At 41.8% G+C, this 12,214-nt stretch overlaps 1 protein-coding gene across 1 annotated transcript in view; it reads left to right on the forward strand.

Annotated features, from left to right (window-relative positions):
- The window catches only part of exd1 (exonuclease 3'-5' domain containing 1), a 51,826-nt gene that overhangs the window by 22,379 nt on the left and 17,233 nt on the right, over window positions 1-12,214 (forward strand). The window contains exon 5 of the mRNA XM_080201907.1: window positions 1,435-1,499. Within this exon, the coding sequence (XP_080058033.1) occupies window positions 1,435-1,499 (65 nt within the window). The remainder of the gene's footprint in view (window positions 1-1,434; window positions 1,500-12,214) is intronic.

Consider the following 12,214-nt stretch of genomic DNA (forward strand, 5'->3'; position numbering starts at 1 on the left):
GAAGTTCCACAGACACCACCACTAGGGATCTGAAAGGAGCCAGTTCAGAGTGGCTGTCAAAAAGCCACCGAGAGAGAGAGGCCCCCCCCCCAAGGTGCCAGGTCCTGCAACAGGTTGCGCAGGTGTTGCACTGTCTCCTTTCTGAGGCAGAGATGTTGGTGGCACGTGGTGTCCGACATCTGTTCAAATGACACTTGTGCATGGAACTGCTGGGGTCTCTGCTCCCTCCTTCTCCTGCGCCCCCCACCCCCCCTTGCCTTTCTGGGTGAATGGCAGCCACCCCCTGCCTCTGGTGGTCGTTTCCCTCTCCTCCTGCAAGTGGTAAAGCCTGGGCCTTCTGTGTCCGTAATTCTTCCTACAGCTCCTCCTCCTCCTCCTCCTCCTCCTCCTCCTCCTCCTCCTCCTCCTCCTCCTCCTCAGCTCCAGCAGCAACCAAAAGAACAGCAAGATCGATTGCTTGCATTGCAAAAGCCATCTTATCACTCTGAAAGGGGCGGTGGGGGGAGATGGAGAGGAATGCATGGTTAAGGGACACTGCTTGCCCTAGCACATCAACAGTCACAAGCTCCCCCAGCCACATGCTCCCCACAACCACAGCTCCTTGTAAAGGCGAGAGGCTGCAGCAGTGCAAGTTGCGAAGACTTTGTGCACATCCTTCAACTGGGAGTGAGCTGAATGCACTAGGACCCAGCAGCACCGCTAGACTCGAGGTCAATGCTAAGACCCAGGCCCATTTTGCAAGTCGGACATCAGAGACCCTGCAGAGCAATAGCCCCCCACAAACACGCACACTCTCAAAGCCACCACCAACCTGACACAGAAAATGGCTGCAACAACAGGACATCCGTGAGTAAGCAGAGAGCTGTCAGACACTATGCACTTACCTCCTCGCTAACCCTCATTGATGGAGCTTTGAGTCGGACTTTATTGAGCATGTCTGATACGTGCCGATTCCCGATTGACGTACGCAGTGGTGAAAGGGGAAGTGCAGGTAAAGTTGGGTGTCCAGCATTTTAATTCAGTTTTATTCCATTCAAATGCATTTAAACTGCTGTTGCGCCCATTTTGGGCACGGTCCCAATCGCAGCCATTGGAAAAGGAGGAATGGGCACAGATTGTGCCACTCGCTTCACGCCTGACTTTACCAAGTTTTCACATGCAAAAGCGTGTGCAACTTGATGGTAAAATCGGGCCCACAAAGTTTACCGTATGCCTAAAAGGGTAATTGGATCCATCAGACTTGGAATAAAGTTTGGAGATTACTTCTACAACAAGCAACCTTTAACTGGAAAAAAGCTAAGTATGAAAGATGAATGACATTGGAGATGATACGTTTTCTGTCTTCCCCAGTGAAGTTCATTGTATTCCTATATGTATGGTTACAAGTTAAGTATTTGTATTTGCAGATTTGTAACTGATGTTGATTTCTTACAGAGTTGGAGGATGAAAGCTTGGAATACGTAGTCATCGATCAATTTCACCAAAAGTTTGGTCCTGCTGTAAGTTCACTAGTTTGAGTACTTTTGCCTTTTCTCTCTCAGATATGACTGTCACAATTAAGTAGACTTTTTTTTTAATGAAATAGGGAGGGTCCAATTGTGAGTGTTCCCATCCAGCTCTGAGTAAATTAATGTTAATCTCTTTTTTGATTCTTAATTAGAGGGAATTAATATTAATTTTTACCTCTGCCCTGGAGCCCTCATTAGTTCATGGGATATTGAACCACTGAAGAAATATCAACCTTGCCTTCTTGGCCATATGGCCATTCCTTATTTATTTTTGTCCTTATTTATTTTTGTCTTTGATGGTTAAGCACATGGAAAGCTGTTTGACTGAGAAGAACATCTATTGCTTACTGTCACCTGTACGTTTTACAGTACAAGTCACAAGATAGTGCTCTTGGTGGCTTTTTCCTTCCTCTCCCTAACCAGGATCAATTCAGTGATTCAGTACAGATCGATTAAATCTTCACATGCCAACCACTTTCAGATGAGATAAGATTTTGGTCCATTTCACCCATGAATCTGCTACCTTCCCTTCAGCATTTCTAATAACCTGGAATCTTATTCATTGATGATCCTGTCTGTTCCTTCTCGAAACCCATTAAGACATTTTTTTGTTCCACACTCTTGTTCTATGTGCTTACCATCCTTTCAGTCAAAGAACTTTTTCTTCTACGTTTCAACTTTCTGTTGTTAATTTGAAAACACTTGTGCTTAAATTCTACACAAGGCAGAAAGTTTACTTGGATCTAATTTGTTCAAACATAAATAAGAGCAGAAATGAACCATTCAACTCCTCAGAAACTGCTCCAATATTTGTGTGATTATGGCTGATTGTTGGTCTCAATTGTGCTTTCTTGCCCGCTCCCTATACTCTTGATTCCTTGAAAGAACAAAAATCTATCTTCTCAGCCTTAAATATATCCAATGATTGAGCATTCACAATCCTGAGTGAAGAATTATTTCCTCAACTCAGTTCTAAGTTAATGACCCCTTTTTCTGTGCTCCCATGTTCTTGATTCCCTAAGCAAGGAAAACAACTTTTGTCTATCCTTTTAAGCCTCTTCAGAATCATGTATTGTCAATAAGGTGACCTGTTATTCTTCTAAACTCCTGAGCATATAGGACCAATTTACTCAGCCTCTTATCCTAAGAACCAACCAAAAAATGAATGCATGGCTGGAATAAAAAGGCAAATATGTTATTTGCCTTCCTAATTGCTTCCAACACCTGTATGCTAACTTTATGTTCTTTGAATGTACTCATGTGCCTCTGAACATCAACATTCACAAGTTTTATGCCAGGTTTGAAAAATCCTGTTTTTCTAATCTAATAACCAAAGTGAATAACATCATATGTTCTGATATTATTCTTCATATGTTTATTTGTTGCCCACTCACTTAATCTTATAATTTAACACACTTTACGAAAAGCCCTTCAGTTTTTTCCTTTCAAATATTAGTTGTCAATCTTTCACCTCTTAATTTTTAAAGCTATCCTGTATTCGTTTTTTTTGGTATTCAGTACACAATAATATCTTAATCGATGTTGGCAATAGAATGATTATTCGGAAGCTCTTTGGCTTGAGGACATCATAACTGAACATCTGTCAGTTAAGATTGCATTTCTCATGGGTAGGATTGAATAGATCCGATCAGTTAGACTTTGCTACAGTTGACTATTTCCCTGGCTAAATCTGATACTGAGAAACTCCAGGCATTTACTTGGAAGGGAAGACTAGTACCTTTCACCCACTCCAATACTAGAAGGGAGGGAAACTGGAAGGACATGTTATCATTTAAAAAAAACTGCTATGCAGTTGTACAATACTGGGTACCATCATCAAAAATGATTTTGTTGTTTAAAAATTATCCAGCAGTCACTCCCAAAGCTTTCACGTAAAATAACTGGGAGCATGATAATGATCAATTGCCTGTTGAAAATACTTTTGCTTAAAACTTCTTTAACGTCTGAAGAATTAAGTTCATTTTGAATGAATCTATAATTGAACTGACTAGCTCCTGTGGTTTGCATTGATAAGTTCTTTGTGTATAAGAGAGAAAAGTGATACCTTTGAGTGTATATTGAAACTTGCTGCTGCAGAATGTAAAAAAGGAACCCCAATTTTTGGGAGGAGAATTCATGATAGTGTTTCAGAACTCTTGAAACTTAGATCAGGCGTGGCAGGGTACAGATAAATATTGTAAGTGAAATAAAGTGATGGTTACAGTTAAGAACACTTTTTATTTTATTCCATATCTTTCACATGCACAGTATGAGTGATGCTTATTATGCTGAGCTCTGGTACTGTTCTGTCCTGGGTACCAGTTGATGTGAATAGGGATGTCCTAATTCTCCAGGGCTCCTTCGACAGCACCTTCCAAATCACAACCTTGTCCACCAAGAAGGAAAAGGCAGCAGATAGATGGGAGTGCTGCTATCTGCAAGTACCCCTCCAAACCACACTCCATCCTGACTTGAAACTAAATCAAAGTGTCTTCACTTTCATGGAACCAAAATCTTGGAACTTCCCACATAACAGTAAAGTAAGGTTACTTGCACCATTTGGACTGTAGCAGTTCAGAAAAGCAGCTCATCACCTTTTAAAGAGCAATTAGGAATGGGCAACAAATACTGGCCTTGCAGCAATGCCCACTTCCCAAGAAATAATTTTCTTTAAAAGTTTCCTTGGCTCTGAAGTATTGGCATTTTCATAAAGAAACAAACAAAGAACAAAAACAGCCCGGGAAACAGGCCCTTCGGCCCAACGAGCCCGTGCCACCATCTTAACACCACCGGTCCCCCCCTCCACCCATGACCCTTATCCAATGTTTTTTGGCCATCCACATTGAGGGAAACTAATTTAGGGACAATTTATTACTGCCAATCAGCCTAATAGCACACCTTTGGGGTGTGGGAGGAAACCGGAGCACCCGGCGAAAACCCACGCAAGCACGGGGAGAATGCACAAACTCCCACAGACACTGGCCCAAATCCATGTGTCTGCACAGCAATCAGTGATAGTCACTGAGCTGTCGTCTTGCCCAGTATCTGGTCCAGTTTAAGCACACACTAACGACGTGAAGCACTAGGCCAACCTTGAACAACCAAGAGCAGCCCAAGTACGACCCATCGCGTGTATGCCCCTCGTTGGACACAAGGCGGACCGACTTAAAACCTGTGAATGAAAAAGAGGGGAAAAAAATCATTATTGTACCATATCCATTTACCTTACCAGGGACTCCCAATGCTAATGACCCTTATTTAAAACAATCTCCTATATCCATCCATCCCCAACCCACTCATGTGCCTGTCTAAGTTACTCTTAAACAACTCTAGCCTGTTTGCCTCCACCACCTTACTTGGCAGAGCATTCCATACCCCCACTACCCTCTGTGTGAAAAACCTCCCTCTAATATCTGTGTTATACCTCTCCCCCCTCACCTTAAGCCCATGGCCCCTTGTCCTCTGTGTCTCTATCATAGGAAATAGCTTACCTCTGTTTACTCTATCTATACCCTTCATAATCTTATATACCTCTATTAGATCCCCCCTCAGTCGCCGCCTTTCAAGGGAAAAGAGCCCCAATTTATTCAATCCTTCCTCGTACCTCAGTCCCTCCAAACCAGGCAACATCCTGGTAAACCTCCTCTGTACTCTCTCCAGAGTCTCCACGTCCTTCCAGTAGTAAGGCGACCAGAACTGGACGCAGTACTCTAAATGCAGCCTAACCAACGTTCTGTACAACTGCAACATTAGACTCCAGCTCTTATATTCTATACCCCTTCCTATAAAGGCTAACATACCATAGGCTTTCTTCACCACACTCTCCACTTGCACTGCCACCTTCAAAGACTTGTGCTCTTGCACCCCCAGGTCTCGCTGTGATTCTATACTCCTTACGGGCTTACCCTTTATCATATAACTCCCCCCTACATTATTCCGGCCAAAATGCATCACCTCACATTTATCCGGATTAAACTCCGTTTGCCAAGTATCTGCCCAATATACCAGCCTATCAATATCCTGTTGTATTGCCAAACACTGCTCCTCACTGCCCACCAATCCAGCCATCTTGGTGTCATCAGCAAATTTGCTGATCACACCACCTACTCCCTCTCCCAAATCATTTATATACACTACAAAGAGAAGAGGTCCCAGTAGTGAGCCCTGCGGCACACCACTAGTGACAGACCTCCAGCTAGAAAAAGACCCCTCCACTACTACTCTCTGACTCCTCTTTGCAAGCCAGTTTTCTACCCATCTCGATACCTGGCCACATATCCCATGAGCTTTAATCTTCTCTACCAACCTACCATGAGGGACTTTGTCAAACGCCTTATAGACAACATCAACGGTTCGTCCTTCGTTGACCATTTTTGTCACCTCCTCAAAAAGTTCTACCAGATTCGAAAGGCAAGACTTCCCCTTGACAAAGCCATGCTGTGTATCCTTAATCAGATCGCAACGCTCTAAGTGGTCGTACATCCTATCCCTAAGAATCCTTTCCATCAACTTGCCTACCACTGACGTTAAACTCACTGGCCTCTAGTTACCCGGGTTATCCCTCCTACCCTTTTTAAATAACAGTACCATGTTTGCTATCCTCCAGTCCTCTGGGACCTCACCTGTGTCCAAAGAAGAGACAAAGATTTGCATCAGAGGCCCAGCAATCTCATCTCTCGCCTCCCTAAGCAGCCTAGGATAAATGCCATCGGGCCCCGGAGATTTACCGGTTTTAATGCTACCTAAAAGCCCAAACACTTCTTCCCTCGTAATCGATAGATCTTTCAATTGGTCTACCGCTCCCTCGATGACTGTACCAGACATCAAGCCCCTCTCCTTCGTGAATACCGACGCAAAGTATTCGTTCAGGATCTCCCCCATTCCCTCAGCCTCTAAGCACAATTCCCCTCGTCTGTCCCTGAGAGGACCGATTTTACCCCAGCCACTCTTTTGCTCTTAAGATAGGAGTAAAACACCTTTGGATTCTCCTTTATCCTACCTGCCAAAGCCATCTCATGCCCCCTTTTTGCTCAAGTTGATCTTTCCCTGGTTACAAGTTTCTTTATCCTTCAAATTGTATCTAATGTCATGAAAAACTAGGGAAGCCTTTTCTGTCCAAGCTGTCTGCCCTAGTCAAAAAGTATTGTCAACTGACAGCTCTGCTCACAGGTAATAACACTCCAACTGCAAACAAGGCACAAAGGACTTGATTATTGATATGTTTTATCAGTTATTTTGAAGCTGGAATATACAGTCTAATTTGCTATCCTCTTTTCTTGCCCATCCAAGATTACCCAGTCTACTTAGTTCAAACCTTGAATTAATCCTCATTAAATTGTCAGCCATTTAATGATACTAAGATCATTTGTCTGTCTCCCTCATGTAGAGGACTGAATCTACATAGGGTCATTGTTTAAAAGCTAAATCAAGTATTCAGTTATCTCATGTCTTGCTAACATGTTGCATCGTGAAGAAGTGACCCAGTCAGTAAACAATGTGAGAATATAAAAGGTGATACAAAAATACAAGTTTTCCTTTCATCAAACTATGGTCTAAGAAAGTAGTTCATAACAAACTAATCTTTTGCTCGTTTCTGTTGATGGGATTCATTCAGTCTGTTTCCAATTTGCAGCATCTTCATTCAGCAATTTTCATGTTCAAACATTTCTTCAGGGGAGGTGGATTTGAAAAATTGCACCAGGCAATGCCTGTGACTGGGAAAGTTACCACAGCCGTTATGTTTTCTGTCTGAGGCTTCCAGCCATGCTCCTCTCTAGAGAGGATGTCCAGAAGAGCCAAAGAAGACAATTCTCACACCTATTTCATATAGCATAAAAAGATGGTACTCTGTTTCTGCTTCACTTCAACTTCTGCTTGTAAAGTGTTTTTAAACATATATTTGGATACTTCACTGATCTCAATATGGAAAACAATGTTTAGAAACTAATTCAAAAGTTGAGAATGGAAGGTCAGCAGACTGCGGAAATAGCTTGGAGGTAGCAAAAGGGATCTACATTGGAACAAGAGAAGGCCACTTCGCCCCTTGAACCTGTTCCACCATTCAATTAAATCATGGTTGGTCTGTATTTTAACCTCATTATTCCAATTTTATTCCATGTTCCACGATATATCAAATCTTATTGCCACCCAACCTTCTAAAATTGACAATATAGGCTAAATTTATCTCTCAATTTATCCCTTTAAGCCCTGATATCCTTATAGTGATTCTGCTCTATACGCCTTCCAAAGATAATGTACTATCCCTGAGGGTTGATGCCCAGTATTTCAGATGGAATCTGACAAAGGCTGTGCACAGCTGATGCCTTTCTTTTGAATGCCTTTGAAACAAAGAACAACATTTAATTAGCCTTTGCGATTACTTTTTGTGCCCATGATTATTTTTCAGTGAACTGTGTACATGGATGCTGTTGAAGAAAGAAAAGAAATCCCATATGTCTTCTGTTGAATATCTCAGATTGAACTTCATCTGCTGTAGTTTGATGCACTCAGTAATCTATGTCCCTTTGGAGCATCTTCTCTCATTCTTTCAGTTAACTGTGCCTTCTAGTTTTGTGTTATATCACCTCTTTATTTGTTCAAACCATTTCAATACATGGTGAAAAACGGAGGATGCCATACAATATCTTGTCTCACCTCACTGATCAAGAATAATCTTATCCTTACACTCTGTCTTTTATTTCCCAACCAATTACTGACTTATTCCTCAATGTTATCTCCATGAATTATAGACATGGTAAAGAGTGGTGAAAGATTGATATCAAAGATTTCAAAAATTTGCAAGATTCTCAAGATTAACGTACAAGTTCAGTTGGCAGTTAGGAAGGTGAATGCAATATTAGCATTCATGTCAAGAGGGCTCAAATACAAGAGCAAGGATGTACTTCTGAGGCTTGTAAGGCTCTGGTCAGACCCCATCTGGAGTATTGTGAACAGTTTTGGGACCTGTTTCTAAGGAAGGATTTGCTGGCTTTGGAAAGGGTCCAGAGGAGGTTCACAAGAATGATCGCTGGAATGAAGAGTTTGTCATATGAGGAACAGTTGAGGACTCTGGGCCTGTACTTGTTAGAGTTTAGAAGGATAAGGGCGGGATCTTATTGAAACTTACAGGATTCTGCGAGGCCTGGATAGAGTGGACGTGGAGAGGATGTTTCCACTAGTAGGAAAAATTAGAACCAGAGGGCACAACCTCAGACTAAAGGGATGATCCTTTAAAACAGAGATGAGGAGGAATTTCTTCAGCCAGAGAGTGGAGAATCTGTGGAACTCTGCCACAGAAGGCTGTGGAGGCCAGGTCATTGAGAGTCTTTAAGACAAAGGTAGGTAGCTTCTTGATTGATAAGGGGATCGGGGTTATGGGGAAAAGACAGAAGAATGAGGATGAGAAAAGTATCAGCCATGATTGAATAGTGGAGCATAATCTATGGACCAAGTAGCCTAATTCTGCTCCTATGTCTTATGGTCTTATAAAGACTGACTTTCAGGGGAGCCACTGAATTACCAATCTTGGTTGCAGATGCTGTGTTCCAGTTAATTGCTGTCATCATCATTCTTTCTGACCCTGAGGAGAGCTTCTGGCTACATTTCTATTCTAACACCAAGACCATCTACAACCACATTTGTAACATCCCTGATCTTCTCAGTTGTCTCAATTCATCTCCTAAAACCTTCATCCATGTGTCGGTTGTCTCTGCACTCAACTTATTCCATGCTTTCCTGGCCAGCTTCCTACCTGTGCCTTCCATAAATGCGTCTTCATCCAAAACTCTTGCCCATGTCCTAAGGCAAATCAAATCCAGTCCACCGATCAACACAAAGCATGCTGACCTACATGACAGAATCTTTCATCAAGATGGAGAATGACATAGTTAATCCTGAGACTATGTATCTTAATAAAGGAAACTACAGTGGTATGAGGTGTGAGTTGGTTATGACAGAATGGGGAACAGTACTAAAAGGGATGACAGTGACAAAGAGTCAAGGAGTGCATGGGTGAACTGCAACAATTGTTTATTCGAGTCTGGTGCAAATTAGAACTCAAAGGTAGCCAAACCATGGCTTACAAGGGAAATTAGAGATAGTGTTAGATCCAAGAGAGAGACATTGGCCAATCAAAATAGTAGAGTAAGGATTGGGAGCAGTTTAGATATCAGCAAAGCAGAACCAAGGGACTGAATAAGAAGGGGAAAATAGAGTATGAGATTAAGGCTAAAAATTAACTAAAAGTTTCTATGTGAGGAGGAAAAGATTGATGAAAACAAATGTTAGATCCCTTAGAATCGGAGGCATTAATTCATAATGGGGAACAAATAAATGGCTGACCAACTGGATCCAAATTTGATCCATCGTCACAAAGAAGGACGCAAGATACCAAAAATATTGGAAACACATGATTTAGTGAGAGGGAGGAACTGAAGGAGACCAGTAGTTGTAGAGAAATGGTGTTGGGGAAAGTTATGGGATTGAAGGCAGATAAATCTCCAACACCTGATGATTTACATCCCAGAATACTGAAGAAAGTGGCCTGAGAAATAGTGGATGCACTGATGGTCATCTTCCAAGATTCTACAAGTTCTGGAACAGTTCCTGAAGTATGAAGGGTAGCTAATGTAACCCCACAATTTAAAAAGGGAGGTAGAAAGAAAACAGAATTATAGATGTGAGCCTGACATTGGTAGTGGGGAAAATCCTACAATTCATGATTGAAGATTTTATACCATAACACTTGGGAAAACAGTGACAGGATTGGAAGAGGGTCAGTATGAATTTATGAAAGGAAAATCATGCTTGACAAATTTATTGGAATTTTTCAAGGATGTAGCTAGTAGAATTGATAAGGGGGAACCAGTGGATGTGGTTTATTTGGACTTTAGAAGGTTTTCAACAAAGTCCCACATAAGACAGCATGTAAAATTAAAGCACGTGGGGTTGGGGATAGTGTATTGAAGTGGATAGAAAACTGGTTGGCAGACAGGAAACAGACTAGGAGTAAACAGGTCTTTTTCCAAATGGCACAGTGACTAGTGGGATGCTGCAGAGATCAGTGCTGGGATCTCAGTTATTCACTATATAAATGATTTAGATGAGGAAACTAAATGCAATACTTCCAAATTTGTAGGGACACAGAGCTCGATGGGAGAGTGAGCTGTGAGGAGGAAGCAGAGATCCTTCAGTGTGATTTGGACAAGTTGAGTGAGTGGGCAAATAATTGGTAAATGCAGTATAATTTGGATAAATATGAGGTTACCCACCTCCAGAACAAAAACAGGAAGACAGATTACTATCTGAGTGGCTATAATTTAGGAGAATGGAATGTGCAATGAGACTTCTGTGTCCTTATACACTAGTCACTGAATGTAAGCATGCAGGTGCAATGGGCGTTTAGGAAGGCAGATGGTACGTTGGCTTTCATAGTGAAAGAATTCAATTGCAGGAGCAGGAATGTCTTGCTGCAATTACACAGGGCCACACCTGGAATATTATCTGCAGTCTTAGTTTTATCTGAGGAATGATGTTAATTTTCTGGAGGGACTGCAGAGAAGGTTTACCAGACTGATTATTGGGATAGCAGGACTGACGTATGAGGAGAGATTGAATCAGTTAGGATTGTATTTGTTGGAGTTCAGAATGGAAGGGATCTCATAGAAACCTAACAGGACTAGACAGGGTAGATGCAAGAGTATATTCCCAAAAATGGGGGTGTCCAGAAAGAGAGGCACAGTCTGAGGATACGGGATAGACTGTTTAGGACAAAGATGGAATTTGCTACCACAGGAAATAATTGAGACCAAAACTTTATTTTTTCAAGAAGCAATTTATAAAGCACTCGAGACAAAGGAGGTCGAAGGATATGGGGGGGAAGATTGGGACATGCTATTGAATTTTATGATTAACCATGATCATAATGAATGGTGCAGGCTCAAAGAGTCGAATGGCCTCCTCCTACTTTGTGTTTCTACATTGGCTCAGCACACATCCCTCGTTTTTTTTTCAAAAAATCACCTTTGTTTTCAAATCTTCCATGACTTCACCCTGACTAACTCTAACCATGATGTAGAAATGCTGGCATTGGACTGGGGTAAACACAGTAAAAAGTTTCTCAATGCCTGGTTTAAGTCCAACCAGTTAATTTGATAGTAATCCCACAAGCTTTCAGAAACGGTGTGCTTTCGTCAAGTGTGTGGAAGGTTCCACACTTATGAGGAAGGTTGCACACACCTGACGAAGGAACACTGTTTCCAAAAGCTTGTGGGATTACTATCAAATAAACTGGTTGGACTTAACCTGGTGTTGTGAGACTTCTTACTAACTCTAACCACCCTTGACTCTTTGAGACCTTTGCATTCCCCACTTCTGATCTCTTCCATATCTCTTTACATCCTTCACCAGTGGTATCCATGTTTTTAGTTGCTGAGGCATCAAGTGTTGGAATTATTTTTATAAATCTCTGCTTTTTAATCCGTAAAGCACTTTAAAACCTACCTAAAACTGTCCTAATGTTTCCTTTTGTGACTGAGCTTTAATGGCATCTCTGTAAAGTAGCTTGGGATGCTTTACTGCGTTAAAAGTGATGTTTGAATGCAAACTGTTGTAACATCCTTTAGCAGCAGGGTCTCATTCTGCCAGCAGGGGAGGCTGCCAAGCCATTTATTCAGTCTGGGTTGAGATTTTATATTTGCTTTACATGT

Source organism: Carcharhinus amblyrhynchos, chromosome 14, assembly GCF_965287045.1.
Source record: "Carcharhinus amblyrhynchos chromosome 14, sCarAmb.v2.hapA, whole genome shotgun sequence".
In the NCBI taxonomy this organism is placed as follows: domain Eukaryota; kingdom Metazoa; phylum Chordata; class Chondrichthyes; order Carcharhiniformes; family Carcharhinidae; genus Carcharhinus; species Carcharhinus amblyrhynchos.